The sequence below is a fragment of the Lagopus muta genome, chromosome 11, assembly GCF_023343835.1.
Source record: "Lagopus muta isolate bLagMut1 chromosome 11, bLagMut1 primary, whole genome shotgun sequence".
NCBI lineage: Eukaryota > Metazoa > Chordata > Aves > Galliformes > Phasianidae > Lagopus > Lagopus muta.
This window is the reverse complement of record NC_064443.1, coordinates 7,981,692-7,998,690: the sequence shown is the minus strand read 5'-3', so window position 1 is coordinate 7,998,690 and position 16,999 is coordinate 7,981,692. Positions and strand designations below refer to the sequence as shown.

The 16,999-nt window shown below is 33.9% G+C and overlaps 1 protein-coding gene across 6 annotated transcripts in view; it reads left to right on the top strand.

Annotated features, from left to right (window-relative positions):
• The window catches only part of ERC2 (ELKS/RAB6-interacting/CAST family member 2), a 428,344-nt gene that overhangs the window by 295,746 nt on the left and 115,599 nt on the right, over positions 1-16,999 (top strand). For all 6 annotated transcript variants that reach the window (XR_007379214.1, XR_007379215.1, XR_007379216.1 and 3 more), the window contains one exon: positions 10,161-10,295. Coding sequence is in view for 3 of the 6 variants with exons in the window: in XM_048956930.1 (XP_048812887.1) it covers positions 10,161-10,295 (135 nt within the window). In the remaining 3 variants the exon portion in view is untranslated. The remainder of the gene's footprint in view (positions 1-10,160; positions 10,296-16,999) is intronic.

Sequence of the window (16,999 nt, the reverse complement as noted above, 5' to 3'; positions counted from 1 at the left end):
TGATTTGTCATTTCTAGGCTGAAAGAAATGCATTGATTGTGACTTCTTTTTACAGGTTTCATCAGAATACGTTTTGATAACCTCAGAAACTTTTTTGTATTGCAGTTGTCCACCTAAATTGCTGCTAGTGATACTGATCTCTGTGATGCAAACAACTTTGCATAAAATGTGCATATTTAATTGCAATGATTTAAGTACAATTTAGCAGCTGCAATCTTTCAGTAAAGCATCTATTGCTTAGGGTTTTAAATATATAGAAGTATAGTATGCATCCCCAGCAAAACAGAGTCGCTGGAATTGTTTTGATTCATATACCAATATGTGCTGTATTTGGAGAGCCACAGAACTTTTTGGTAGGTTTAAAAGACCTCTCAGTAATACGGTATTATACAAGATCACCACATGGGCTTGGCTGAGTGATTACACAGTGTTTATAATCACCCTGGCCAAGATTCCTTTGGAGAATATTGAGACAGCTATTTTTAGAGAAATGTGTATAGTGATGCAATCCCTCATGAAACAATTAGCTTAAAGCCCATTTTTAGAACATCTCAAGAGATTTTTGTAGGAGCATAATGCACTGCTGTGTTATTGATTCATTCTGAACTTGGATACTGTAAGGAAATTTCCCAGTTGCCTCTTTTCACTTTTGGGATATAGAGCCAAAAATGTAAGTGGAGTTTGCCAAAATACAAGGTCTTCTAACTCCTTGAAAGCATTTTATTTTTCTTCCCAAAACATGAAACTAGAAACCAGTCCAGCATTTGCAGGACTGCAGGTGTACAGAATACTCTGGCCAGAGGCAAAGTTGGTGTTTGGCAGAGTTCTCCAGTCTATTAGTTCATGACTATATTTCATCACATGAACATATTGCTAATGAAACAAAAACGGTGAGAAACAAACAAGGAATTTAAAAAATCTGTGTAACCACAGTTTCTCAACAAATTCCTTCTGTATGCAATGCATCGGAGTATTTCTGACTAATTAACTTAGAAATATTTCAAAGAAAGCTTTCAAGACCAAAGGAGGGAAATGGAATTGAAGCCAGCATGTTGTATTACGTATATTGTTCTGGTTAAGAACATTAGGAATAGAGCTAATGTGATATTGTGGTAGTGACATCAAGCACTTAGGAAATTGCAAGTTATATTTTCCCTTTTAGATAAATTGGGTCATATTCCTACATACCATCACTGTATTAGAATTTTTATTTTATCTATTTTTATTGTGTACCACTAGAAGCAATGTAGTGATTTCAATGTAGGCTAGATTTTTGTATAAGATACAAACTTAGAAAGGGGAGAGCTGGATTTGCCCAGGGAGGCTGTGGAGTTCCCTTCTCTCGACATATCCAAGAACTTGTGCCTGGATGTTTTCCTGTGCAACCTGCTGTAGAGAACCTGCTTTAGCAGGGCATTAGATTAGATGATCTCTGGATGTCCCTTCCAACCCCTATGACTCTGTGATTCTGTAGAATTGCAAAAATTACAATGAAATGAACTTTTCTGACATTTAGATATCAGTATTACAAACCATGTAATTGCAGTTTCAAAAGTTCAGCTTTGATACTAAAGTTTCTTTGATACTAAAGTTTGTTACTAAAGTTTCTAAAGTTCTGGTGCTTAAAAATTATGGGGAAGTGTCTTTACAATCGTTTCCTGTTTTAATACACAAATAAATGAAAAAAAGCCTGAAGTAAAAACAAAACAAGCAACAAGCCACCAAGAACTCTATCTTCTCATGCTGTTTGTCTGCTTTTAGTGGGACCTGGCCTGAGATGTCCTCAGGCAGCTGCTGTTGCAGAGCTTTAATTATGCTTTTTAACCCACTTCTTTGTGTCTGCGTTCTTACATACTTCTGTGTAATTACTAGGTTTAGTAGTAGAACTCAGACAAATACTTTTAGCATGACTTTAGCCTATACATTACTTCGTATGCTGTATTATTACAAGATATTTCCTGTGCTTCAAGCCATACTTTTAATTCACTGAACTTAAAAAGGCTTCAAATACATTAACTCTAAATGCAGGGACCACAACAGAGAAGGCAGAGGGACCATGTTCAAATCAGCACAACTTCAATCACAAGTGCAAGGAAAGTAGAAATTTACTCTTAGTACTCCAGATAAATGTCTGCTTGGCACTTGAAACTGCTGCCTCTTCTCATGCTGCCAAGCATCTGATATCCCAGCTGGTGTTTGTGAGAAGGCTATTATCCTTCAGCTCATGAAGAGAGAGGCTTACTATGAGCCCTGACTTCTTACAGCATAAGTCACTTAAATCCTGTAATCTTGCAAAGCATCAGGTCTAATGGCTGTTAATATCATTTAAATAGTACTGTAATTAATAATAAATTTGAAATATATGTGGAGCTTTTATGCTCGCAGTAAACACTAAATTATCAGATCCAGGCTTTGTCAAGATATATATTGAAAACTGCTTTACATCTATTATTTTTTCTTAATTGTAAACAGATAGTTCGCATCTTAGTTACTTCTAGGCAGATAAATAGATGGGATTTTTAGCTTTTTGTCTTTTCATGACTATTCATTTCTTTTATGCTACTCAGGCTTCATTTAGTCTAATACTTTATCTAGTATCCTTTATGTATCACATTACTTTACTTCACAGTGTGATACCATCAGAAAAATAATTAAAATTGTTAATCTTCCAACCTTTCCTGGCATCGCTTTTTGTGAAACCTAATTTTTTTTTAGGGTTGTTTTTTTTTATTTTTTTTTTTAACCTTTTCTCCAGTTTCCAGTATTTTTTTTTTCTTAATTTCAGATACAGTGTATTTTTAAATTTCTCTGATAACATTGCTGCACAAGGGTCAGAGCATCTAATTTGGCCAGCTTTTGTTGTTGTGTTTCATCTGGCAGGAAGGCTGGATTTCCTGAAAGCTTGGAAAATTTTTTTTGTACTGTGAAATTAGAGAGTGCAGACAAGGTCTGAAGAACAAGTGTTCTGGCTACACATACTTCACAGATGATGAGAACTGTAAGATTTTCACATTAAACATCACATGACTTAGATTTAATACATAACTAGATGTAGATAGAAGAAAGTTTAAAAAAACAAAAAGTGCTTTCCTACCATAAGAACGTTAGTGTGTTCCTAACTTCATATGCAACAGTCATGTCATGAATGAGGACAAAAAAATAGAAAAAAAATCTTAAGAACTGGCCACATTTTTCTTCAGTAAACCATAACACACACTTTTAACCTGCATGCATCCTGTCTTTAATGCTTTCCACAAGTCACACAATATAACAGGAAAATAAATACCATTTGAAATTTTAAGAGAGGAAAAAAAATTAAAAGGAGGAGAAGAAAATAGCAAAATACAAAGTAGAAAATACAAAAAAAAAAAAAAAAGAAAAGAAAAAAAAAAAGAAAAAAAAAGGACAAATATAATTAAGAATAAGGGTGTAAGGATAGGTTATATTACAGAGATGTTATAAAAGAAAATGCCTAATTAAAACTCTCCATAAAGCATAGCTCCACCCCATAGTGATGCATTCTAATACCAGTATGGTTATGATTATGGTAGTTTTCTAGTATCTGGAATTCTGAGTTACAACACTATAATGTTCTTCATTATCCTTTTGTTGCTGGTGTGTGCTTGCAAACATATTCTTTGTAACTTACATTTTTTCTGTTGGCATAAGCAAAAAAAGAAAACCAAAAACAATCTTGAATTTAATACTATCAGATATTTGTAACAATTGAAGACAATTGAAGAAGTATAACTTATTTTATGTTTAATTAACATTATGTTGCTAGCATTGTGTTGTTAGAAATGTTCTGAAATTAGTGTAATGTAGCAACAAGCCCTGGAATACTCATACAAATGGAAGTACCCTTCTTACATGCGGCTCTATATTGGCAAAATGTCCCTGAAAGCAATAGCCAATTAGCAGATCTTTTAATTTGTGGAACACATAAGTCCTCTATAAGAAACATAGTGGGCAGATTTGCAGTTTAACTTACTATAAAATCTCGTAAGCAGGAAATTGTTATTTTTGATCTTTGAAAAATGCTTGATGAGACTGAAGAGATGACTTAAGTGGAAACTTTCTGAAGAGTACAATAATAATAATTAAAAAAAAAAAGTTGACTTAATTGGGCTGTAGAAATACAGGCTTTAAATGGCATCAAATTTTAATTTTCATTGTAATTCCTGACGGTTTCATTGTTCTTCAGTGTAGACAGTGTAACTTGATTGTTTTCAGAAGTTCTAATGATGGTTACTTAGAAACTCAGCAGTTGTTTCTGGAAATCCCTCTGTTGCTTCTTTTCAACAATACTTCCTCTATTACACAACTGTATCAGTCCAAATTTGGAATATTTTTGATTATTTTAATGAAGAATGTGCAAAAATACTATTCTGTCATAAAAACTAGTTTTGTGTGGACAGCAATTACATAACTGACTAATTTAGCAAACATTTTGTTAACCCTCAGCTAATAGATTTCAGGCCTGAAGTACTGGATTCAGACTGAAAGAACAATTGCATTTGGTCATGCTTTCCTGTAATCCAAGTTAATTCCACTGAGTTTATATAAGTTCTGGATAAACTAGGTGAAATATATAGTCTTATATGTACTGTTTTTTTAGATCCTTACATTTCGGATTTCAAAGAATAAAAAAGAAAAATATATTGGTGTTTTCTGAAGTTGTATTAAGGGGAAAAAGCTCAAATTAAATTGTTTATCAGCAAAAATAGAATGAAACATCTAAAAATGTACATGTCAGAATGCTTTGTGGAAGTATAATTTTCAAATAGTGACATTACAGGAAACAGAGGTTTCAGAATGTTGAAGATGGCAAAGGCCACTGCAGAATCAATGCTTGAACTCAATTATCTTGTTTTTAAATTCATGTTTTAATAATTACATCGTAGGATCTTCCCAGGATAATTTGTAGACCTTATATATGTCCCCCTCTTGTATTACATAGGGAAAAAATTACTGTGTTGAAAGTGAATATTCGAGAAATGTTTCAAATTCCATTTAGTGAAGGGAGATTGAGTAGAAAATCCAAAGAAAAGTGAAAGCTATTGAATGGCATTACAACTATATCCCAGAGCAACAAATATTACTATTTTTCCTCATTTGAACCTCATTCATGAGAGTTTCATTGTTAACTTTATCCAGATGACACATCAAAGCATAGTTGCCTATTGCCACCTTGCTAAAATATTTTTTTAAAAGATGGTTTTAATATTATATTTTTACAGTTACAGATTGTTGTTAAGCTATTGAGTCTGTTGCCAGTCAATCAAAGTCTTTCATTTTACTTCTGTAGATCCTTACTTAAACTCTACAGAATTTTAGAAGGACAAGAAATATCTGCCAGTTTTTGTACAGAGCTTGATCATAAATTTCTTGGTAAGAGGGTTAGAAATTCAGTTACACATACCATTCATGACCTTGACAGCTTAGCAAATAGTGATACTGAATGATCAAAGACAACTGTTTTGAGCACCACAGGTTAATATACCTGTGCACCTACATTTAAGCTACTCCTAATTCCTCTATCATTCCTTTTTTTTTTTTTTTTTTTTTTTCAAAAATATATGCAGCATTTATTGAACATAGAAATAAATTTAAAGCAAGCAAACAAACAAACAAAACCAACAACCCACACAAAACAAAACAAATTAAAAAAAAAACAAAACCCTGAAGACATTATTCAGGCTAAATCTAATAAGGGTATACATTGCCTGTAGGAGATGCAGTTTATATTGTTGCATTTTACAAGTTTACTTTTATTTTCATTCCTTATATAAATCCTAATTAAAACTGGTTCCTTCTTGGGTGTGGGCCTGATGTTCACCTGGCATTTTCAAAAAAAAAGCTAATGATAATTTTGCTGTTAGAGATGTGCCTTTTCAGCATGTGATAAATGGTCAAAACAGGAAATTAAAAGTTGTAGCTTATCTATTTTAGTTTATCATTAACTTCAGGTAATGTTCCAAAACCAAACTGACACATGCTGAAAATGGCAGGGGAAAAAATAATTATGTTCCTTGCCTTTTAATTATTTTTGTATATGTGTTTTTATTATTATTTTTTAGATGTGTTCCATACAGGAAATGCATTCTAAACTGCTAGAGTTCACAGATCAAACCTGGCATACTAATTTATGTTAAATTAGTTCAGATTCGCATCAAAGACAGAATTTAGGATTTTATTGTCAACATCTGTGTTAGAATGCAATGCACATCCTTCAGCAGTGTAAAATGAAATGAAATAAGGGAGAGGTTTGGAAACCTCAGTCTCAAGAAAATGCTTGAAACTGCTGAGAGCCAGTCTATCTGAAATCAAATGGTCACCTGTTCAGTATTTCTCTGCAAGTTTGTGTATCACAGTGCTTCTAATTTCAGAAAATCCAACCTATGCTACTACTCATCATTCTTTCAACCTTGAGTGAAACTGGTTTTAATATCTAGGAAAGAACTAAAATTGTGAAATCGCCTAAGCAGTTGTGGGTCTGAAGTCTTTGCTATATTTCACTGGTAAAGAAATAATTCATACGTACATAAATTAGTATATAAAAATGTGTGTGTATACATAAGCACACATAAAAACATAATATTTAGAAACCTAAAGCAATATGTTAATATGCTGGACAATAGAACAAACTAAATGTATATCTCTGAATTGTGATTACAGTGTGATCACTGAGATTGTTGAGGAAGACATTCAATTAAAAACAAACAAAAAAAAAGCCCTTGAATTCCAAGAGGTCATTTCTATTCATGCTGCTGACTTAAACTTAATTCTTTGTTTGTATTGAAAGCAGCCCATATCTCCAATACAGATTGCAAAACAAATTTGCTGTCTTTTGGAGGAAAAATTGTAATGAGCACAAGAGAAGATGTGGTGTGCAGTGAAGTTCTGAGAAGAATGAGCTCCACTGTAGGAAATTGATAGGCATGAACTTATGTTGATTTGGCCATTTGTGATACACTCAGAGCAATTAGATTAGAAAATATTTGCTATGGAAAGAAGGGTCAATGATTATTAAAAATGAAAACAAATAATGAAACTATTGGAAGATAGCCAAAATTTTGCAAATAAATATTCTCCAATATTCTGTTTGATAAAGTAATTGACAAAGGGGTTTCAGGAAATTTTAGTCATGCTCTGTATCAAAGGATTTGTAAATAAGAATGTAAGAAAGAATGATTTCTTAATTCACAGAATACGACATAATTTGCAGTGATACATATGGAAAGTACACAACACGTTGTGGTATAATTCGTGTAGAATAACAAATGGTGCAGATTAGATTTGACACAGCTTGAATGTGTGTACAGTTTTATGAATTGCAAATTCCAAGTCTGAGTTTCCAAACAACCCTGAAAAGTCATATTAAGGAATCTGTTTCAAAAGTAATGTAAGAAAAAATCTGCTTTATCTTTGAACTTGAAATTTTCAAGTATGCTGAAGATGATGCAGGAAATCACAGCATTATCAAGTAAGCAGGTGGTACATTTCCCCATCAGTCAGCACTGCAGTGATGATCTAATATGTTGATATAGGACTGTGATCAGGAGCAGTTACTGTCGGTCTGATGAGCCAATGTCCTAAAACACATAGTGAATAAAACCCCCTTTCTATGTGCTGGTGTGTGTGCTTATATGTATGCGTAGGGGTGTGAAGCCCTGCGGTCCTGAATGAGTTCCAGTGTAGTTAATTAATTTCTTCCTCAAATAAAAATATACCTGACATTTCATTGCCTACTAACCATTAAAAGAATTAGCAAGGGAAGCAGATGGAAGTAATGGCACAGAGTTTTACTTAGAAGGACATGAAAGGGATTTTATTGTTACTCTTAATTTTCTGGATGCCTTCAGTTTTGTTCCTTCCCAGAAATCCTCATCATCATCCCTAGAAATCCCAGTTGGAAAAGCTTGAATTCATATCATATTTTTTGCTGTTTAAGTAATAGGTAGCATATCTGGAAAACACAGTTTACTTTTGAAGTACTCTTTGTCTGCAGCCAAAGTAAAAAGAAACAATCTGAAAGTCATACCAGTTACCATTGTGAAGTACTAACAAATAGAAAGAAAAAGCTATGAAGAAAAAATATAGATTTAGCATCATTTTAAGAAACAATTAACAATAAAAAGTCATGTAAATGTATGCACAGTTTGATGAATGTATGAGTTGAAAGCAAAATCAACTTTTCATTTTTCATTTTTCCATTTCGTATTTGGTAAGCATTTTGCCTTCAGAGCAGAACAACTAAAGGAAGCCTACTGCAGCATTAACACTTTCTTTGTGGATGCTTTACTGCAATCTGGCATCCAAAAGGAGGAAACATTAGAAGTGGTTTATTTATATTTCAGCACCAAATTAGAAAGATGACATCATTCATTTACAGTTCTTATCCCATGACACATCTAATCCCCAACACCTCATTACAAGGGACACTTTTAGGATTGCATATATCATCTTGTTTAACTTTTGCATTCTTTTATGGGATACATTTGAAAGGTAGGAAATTTAGGGCTGTTCATTGATAAGAAAGTAAACTGATAAAATCTCAGGAGCTTCCCCAAAGAGGCAGAATATTACAGTGTTTACAATAAGTGGGTTATTATTTATTAATTCTCTGTCTTTTCCACTATTGTTCAAAAGGACTTCCTCTTTAAATATTAAGTCAAACAAGTTAATGGTGTTTTAGGTTGAGTTGGCCTTGTGGCAAAATCAGCAAATTCACGACTAAAATTCTACAGGTCAATGCTTTTGTCTTCTTAATTAGGATGAAAAAAAAGGAATTATCCCAGCTGTGCAGAAAATAGTGTTTAAAAGTGTGAAATGATACCCCACAGAGTGTGCAATTCCTGTTCAAAGGAATCTACCTCTTGACTTATGGATGAAATCTATATTGTAAGAGGCAGGGAAGATGCCCGCAGCAAAGGAGCTGCAGTGATGGTTAGAAAGCAACGAACACTGGTTCAAACATACCCATATCCAAACTGTCAGTGTTCCTCTGGCTTGTTACTGTGTCTGCAATAACATGAACTGACTGCTACTGCCCTCCCGAAATCTGTTTATTACTGTTCCCCAATGGTTATCATGTGCATGTAATGAGAAGCACTACAATATTTCAAAACAAAATTAGTTGCAAAGAAGACATTTTAGGATTTTGTGTGATCCCAGTGGTTCATGGTTTTCCTCTCATTACATTTTTTTTGTAGTGCAAATATGTTGTAGTAAGAATATTTGGTTTTCTCTTCTCGCTTTTTTATTTTTCTCTTTTGTTTTTTTGTTTTGTTTGTTTGTTTTTCAAAATCTCTTTTCTACTTCAGCAAAACTAATTAAATTCAAGGAACTTAATTGAAATCTCAGTTTTTACATTTTCTATTAAAGTATATTTACCAGTGAAGTTTTCCTAGCAGAAATTTTGGTATAAGATTGTTCTCGTAGGAGAATGTATTTACCTGAATTCTTGAAGACTAGTTACAACATATTAGATATAAGCTGCTAGTTATCTCATGGACATTACCAGTTGGAATCCAATTGGGCCTGTTAGCCTAGGAATATACACAAATTAATGCGTGGTGTTTAAAATCACCTGTTCAATTTGGGAATGATCAGTTTGAGCAAAATCTTGGGGTAATGTGCTTTTCAGTGTCCCTCTGTATGTGTCCTGCCACCTTGGGGCACAAGTGGAACTGTGAATTTTTGCAATTGACTTCATACTCCTAAATTTAATGTCAATAGAAAAGTGTCTATTTCCAGTGTATTGTTTGTGCACGACTCACTCAAGTGATTTCCATGTAGAGAATTATTGAAACATAGTAATAAACTGGAAAATAGGCAACTCTTCTAAAATAGTAAATTTAGAAAACTTCAGTGTCTTCATTGACACCTGTCGAACATAACATCCTGAATCATGTCCTTTTCTGATTTCTTTGTGTTATTCTGTGTAAGTGAAAACTGAGACAGTTATATTCACATGCTTTGTTATCTTTCTCTATTTGTTTCCTTTTGTTTCTGAGCCAGCAATCCTGACTTCTATTGTTAGATCCTTGCAGCTACCACCAAAAAAAAGAGAGAACTAAGAGCTAGGATCTTGCCAAACACTGCTAATTAGTAAGTTCCAGCATGTATTAAATTTTTTCATTGTCCCTCTTAAACAGACACAAAATAGAATGAAACTAATGGCAGATAACTATGATGATGACCATCACCACTACCACCACCATCACCACCATCACCATCACCGATCTCCTGGGAGGCCACAACACTCCAACCACAGACCCTCTCCAGATCAGGTCAGTCCCTTCTTTTCTATGCTTCACTTCTGTAATTTTACAGTTTTGATATCTCAAGGTGAAACAAATATTCCACAAATAAAACAAGCAATATTAGTGATGTGTTCTTTGAGCAGAAACTAGTAGGTGTGGCATTTGTTTCCAACTCAAAAGAATCTCAGTGTTATGTCTGGGATCTTATATTTCTCTATCCTTTTAAAAACATTTCACAGATACTTTTTCAGCATTTCAGAATTCAACTTTTTAATTACAAAGGCCTACTTAAATTGATTTCAAAAATATGCAATTTTTGGAGTTTTTGGGAGCTTATTTAAAGTAAATGGAGAAATAATTAGTACTTTAAAACTTATACAGTATTTCCATTTGGTATCTTGTAAACCACTAGTTCTAAGCCGTTCATGAAAATATTTTTTCATTATTTAAACAATAAAGCTATAAAATAACAGGTATAGATTAAAGGGAAGAGACACATTTTTCACTAGGCACAATAAACAGAATTCCAGAATGTTGTATTGAAAAACTGCTCACGAATCACTCTTTTACTATTAGTCTTCAAATCCTCTGTTTCAAGACTGTCCTAATAAGATGGTCTCAAAAGATTTATTAATTGAACATGCTAGCTTTGAAATTTTTACATATAGAAAAAATAATATTCCTAAGTCCAACACTGGCTTGATTTTGTGAATTTCAATATTTATTTATAAATAAGCACAAATTTTGTAAATCAAAACATTTATTTTGGAAATACATAACTCATTTGATTTTGTTGATATTTTGTAATGTTAATAATTTGAATGTTAAGGGAAAAGTAAAACACAATTATTAAAATAAATTCATTATCATAGTTTTAAAATGATAATATTTATACAATATTTGTTTGGAATTAAGAGGTAACAATGTTTAGTGGTTGATTAGGATTACTGCACTGTCCTTTATAATAGTTCAGTGTTGTTCTTCAGATAATGCTGCAGTTCCTTTGATAGGAAGAAATTTGCTAAGTGTCTAATGTGCAGGCTCAGTACTTTTTGTTTGAGACATCTGAGTGAAGGAGCTGCTTTGGCCAAAAATTTTGTTGTTTTGATATTTTTGAAACAGTAAATAGCAGAGCTCTTCTTTCTGGAAAGCTTTAAGACCAGATCCACCAAAAATAACGCATCTGCTTAACTTTCGTATTTATATATGGAAAACAACACTTTAGTATTATTACAGTTATTACCTATGGTAGAATAGTTAATAGATTTAATAACATGTTGTCATTATAAAGTATTGAAAGTAGTGAAATTTCTTCGTTATTTATTTATCCCAGTGCATTATTTATATTTGCTTTGCTCTGTAGGCTTTCCTAATCATCACCTGATTGGTGATTTCTGTCTTAAGTCTGAAATAAATAATTTGAAATTCAGTAAAAAAAAATTCATTTAGAAGGGAGACTTCACCTGTACTGAGGCCATATAATGGAAAAAAAAAAAGGAATCTGTATTTCAAACAGTATGAAGCAATGATGGAATACCACTGTAGTGAAGTTACATCTAATTCTGGGTAATGCTGGAGGAGAAGCAGGAAGTAATTATTCTGCTCTCTCGAGCACTGGTGAGACTTCATCTGAAAAGCTGTATACAGTTTTGAACACCATGCTTTAAGAAAGATAGACAAATTGGAAACGGACAAAAGGAGAGCAGTAAGAATGATAGGAGTTTTAGAAAACATGACCTATGAGGAAAGCTTAAAGAACTGGATTTGTTTAGTCTAGAAAGTACTAAGAGCAAGTCATAAGTCTTCTAATATATAAAATGTTGTTGTAAAGAGGACGATGATCAATTGTGTTCCAGTGCCCATTGGAGAAAGAGTAGGAGTGGCAAAGTATACCAGGAGTAGCTAGGTTATTTATTAAAAACAAACAAACATAAATAAATAAAAAATAAATAAAAAAAGAAAGAAAAGAACTGCAAACAAACCAAACCAGATTTTTTTTTAGGTGTAAGTGTAGCAAATCTGTAAGTCAAAAGAAACATGATCGTTCTTTACTACAGATGTAGCAGAAAGTCCTTTCTTGCAGATTTTTAAGAACAGGTTACACAAGTATCTGTTGCACATGATAGTTGATTTATTTCATCTTATATTTGTACACTGGTTGGATGAGGTTTTCTGCTGAGGTACTGCCATCCCTAAATTTCCAGACTCTTTGAGCAGTGGATTAACCTAGCTAATGTTTAATTGTAAAGTAAATAAACAGCAGTTCCACAGCAAAGTCCTTTCTGAAATAAACTTTTGGGAAGCAGCAAAGTCAATACGTATGATTGAATTCAAGTCATTTCTTTAGCTTACATTTTTAAATCGTGGATTTTAATTTTTTCTGGGATTGTATTATTTAGCCTTCCAAACAGCACCTTTTTTTGTCCATCACTTTGATTGCCATGTGCCCTGCAAACTTCTGTTTTCCATTCAATAGTGTACTATGCACTATAATAAGAAAACATTTTTTATTTTATAAATAAACAAACAAAAAAAAGGAAGTGGTGAATATTGTAACACAGAGGCCATTTTTGTGGATGTTGGGAAGGATTTTGAAAGTTTCTTCAGGAATCTCAGAGAGTAAGAGATAATTTTGAAACAATTTTCATATTTATGGATTATATTGGAATTTCTAATTTGTGTTGCTACATTTAAGTAAGAAAATACTCGCATGTATATATGCATGTAAAAATATTTGCATATTCATTTTAGTACTTGTTAAAATTAGTAAGATATTTCACTCTTAGAGGTGTAAAGCACTGTGAATCTATACCTGTTTTAAAGATCTTGATGTACTACTTGTTTCTTGGAAGAAAAATACACAGGCATCCTACTTTTAATGTGGTGCTATTTGGTTCAGGTATTGATATTTTCCTTCAGTGGTCATGTTTTCATTATAATTTTTACTCAGTAACAATTGCTATGAAGGGAAAAATGTAAGTTGGAAAGCTTTTGCACCCATATTCACTTATTATTAATTTACCTGCAAGTTTTACATTTCATGCTATCTCAGAAACGTTTCTTACTGGCATGTATGACAGACCTCTAAGTCCAGAATGGTCTCCATATGAAAAAGTTGCATTTTTTTGCTATCACTTGTTCAGATTCATGAGAACTTTCCGATGTGGCCCTAGGTTCAAGTTATTGCTTGTGGACTACATAGTATAAAATATGCTTGATTATTTTAATCACAGCTGGCACCTCTACTTAAAAAAAAAACATTTGTGTGGCAAGGATGTAGTTCAGTTATATACATCCACCAGATCAGGTGCCAAGTTCCCCATCTAGCCTGAATGTGAATACCTCCAGGGATGAGACATCAGCAACTTCTCTCGGGAAACTTGTTCCAGTGCCTCACAAACTTCTGAAGATTTCTTTCTAACATCTAACATAAATGTCACCTCTTTTTGTTTTAACTCTTCTGCTGTCACTATTGGGCCACACACACACAAAAAAAGTCAATCTCCATCTTATTTATAAACTCCCTTTAAGTACTGAAATGCAGCAATGAGGTCTCCCCAGAGCTTTCTCTTCTCCAGGCTGAACAAGCCAAGCACCCTCTGTCTGTCTTCATAGAAGAGATTTTTCTGCCCACTGATCATCTTCACGGCTGCAAATAGGACCTGCTCCAACAGTTCCACATCTTTCTTGTGCTGGGAGCCCCAGACCTGGATGCAGTATTCCAGATGGGGCCTTGTAAGAGCAGAGTGGAAGGGGACAATCTCTTCCCTCGCCCTGCTGGCCACCTCTCTTTTGATGCAGTTCAGGAAGCTGTTGGCTTTCTAGACTGCACGCACACACTACTGCCTCATGTCCAGCTTTTCATCCACCAGAATTCTCAAGTCCTTCTTTTCTGGATTGCTCTCAGTGAGTTCTCCCATCTTTACCTATATCTATCTAGTATTGCCTGACTGAGATGATACACTTTGCACTCAGCCTTGCTGAATCTCAGTATGTTCACGTGGGCTCACTTTTTGAGCTTGTCCAGGTCACTTTGGATGGTGTGCCTTCTATCATATCAACTGCACCACTGTAACACCAGTCCAGTGTTGTCTGCAAATCTACTCAGGTTGCACTTGATTGATCATTGGTCATTGATAAAGATATTAAAGACAACTTGTCCCAAATTGGACCCCTGGGGGACATGACTTGTGACTGGCCTCCCTGTGGACATAGACCCATTGACCACAACCCTCTGGCTGTGACTGTTTAACCAGTTACCCAAGCACTGAATACTCAACCCTTCAAATCCATCTCTCTCCAATTTAGAGATTAAGATGTAATATGGGACTATGTCAAAGGCCTTGCAGAAATCTAGATAGATGTCATCACTTGCTCTTCCTTTGTCCATTGATGCTGTCACTCCTTTGTAGAAGGCCTTCTAGGCACAGAGATAGGTCTCACTGGTCTTACATTCTCCTTGTCTTTCTTTCTATCCTCCTTAAAAAATGGGAGAATTTGATACAGCACCTACACAGTGGAAGACTAAAGATATGAGATTCAAAAAATTTTCATAATTGGAGACTTTATTGCCAATCCTGATGACAATAAGAGCTGTCAAATCTTCTTACTGCTCATAGATCTGGAGATTTTGAGATGCGTAAAATGAAAAATGTTTCTCATTTCATAATGTTTCTTGAATTCCCAAACTGTAGTTGAATCAAAATTGTATGTTTTGTTCCATGGTCACCAAGGCTACAAGTACATTTTAATTTTGTTTTATGATGAGAGATGATATTCTCATAAAAAAGACATGGATTTGGAGAAAAGATGAATATAATAGGGTGTACCATAAGGAGTTGGCTCCTTTCCAGAAAGTTGGTGCTGCTCTCAAAAGGTATAACTGGGGATGGAATATCATATGGTTGTGCAAGCATATAGCATGTTCTTTTACATCTTTTATCCTATCTGGCTACATAGAGATTATGGTCATATCTAAAACATTTTTGATGGCCCTTCTACAAGGCAGTAGTGTTTTAGAATTAGGTTATCTCCAATTCATCATCATGATTTTCATTACTCTGAAATCTCGCAAAGAAGTACAAAACGAAAAGTCCTTCTCTTTAGGATAGTGATGAGTCAGAGTGTATCCATGAAGTTTCCATTAATGCCTTTCTCCAGAAAGAAAGTCAACTTACTTCTATAGAACCATCTAGCTGACATCTTAGTATTGAATTCAGTTAGGTTTTTAAATATGATGGTAGTTTCATTAATTTGAGAAAAGAAATTTAATGCAGTAATGCATGAAAATTAACAGTGTAATGATGTAAAATAGTAGTATGCCACCAAAAGTAACTTCTTGAAGAAGACTATAGGTTCTTGAAAAGTTATAGATTTATGAAGTGGTGACTGATTTTGACAACAAGATATCAGCTGGAACTACTAAATATTCTTGGAGCTGCTGGAAGAAAATGTGGAAAACACCAAACAGTTCAGATGGCATTTTGTTAGAGCGGTATCACTTTGAAATCAGAGCCATAATATAGTCAAACAATTATTATTTTGGTGTCTGGATCCTGATCTGCAAATTACCATGTAGATCCATGTATAATTTTAAAGGAAAAGTAGTACATGCTACTTTGTGTATTTTGGCAGTTCTGGCCATTAGCATAATGCCTTATATTCTGTGGCAATACTGGAAAGCTGCCAACCTGAAACTCCTGAATAGGCCTCAAGAATGTTGAAACTGGGATTTGTCTTTAAAAAACAAACAACACAATTTTAGAAGGAGAATAAACAGAAAACAAAACAGATTATTTCAGCTCACTCAAATAACCATGGCTATTTGAAAACTGAAATTTTCAGATTTCATTAGCCTGAATAGGACACTCAATCTCAGCAGAACTGTAATGTCTGGAAACCTGAAGTACCAAGTCTGGGGAGTTTTCTGCTACATTAAAAATTTGTCTTTCAGTTGTTGAGGAAAGTAGGAAAAAAATATATATATTTATATACTTTATAGATATTTTATTGCATTAAACATCACGTGATATGGGTGTTTAATTCACTAAATTGGAATTATTGGCTCCATCTCTGACCCCAGATTTTGTTTAACATTCTGTATGTTTCTTTATCCTGTATGCTTACATGTTGTATTTGGGCAGGTGTGAGCTTGTTCTTGTCTGTTCACTAAATGTATGTGAACTTGTTCTGCTGGTACCTCAGGCTGCAAGGAAGCACGCAATTGCATTAACACAGTGCTGAGCCTGCACTAAGCTCATTAGAGTCACATGGATTTATTTAATTTAGGAATTCGGGCAGGGCAAGGTTTTCTTGTTGGTACATACAGAATAAACAATCCTAGGCATATCCACTGTAAATAACTGGCATTGTGCTGAATTAATTACTGCTTTGAGATCTAAGGAGTGCAATGCAAATTAGTCACATAAATACTTTCATATTTTAAAGTATTTCCTCTAATTTTTCATCTTGGCTATGCATATTGTCCCTCTGGAACACAGAACTTGTGATCATGTCATGGGTTGTTCAGACTTGTTGAATTAAATACAATAAAATGCTATTTATATAATGGTCACCATTAAATACTCAATTTTCCTATTAAATTGTATGCAGTTATAACAGTTATATTGCTTATTATAAACATGCTACTAAATGGCAAATGCTTCTCTTCTAATGAGGATGTAATTTCTGCCTAGCATTTTCCAGAAGCCAGTAAATCTTATCATATGCTT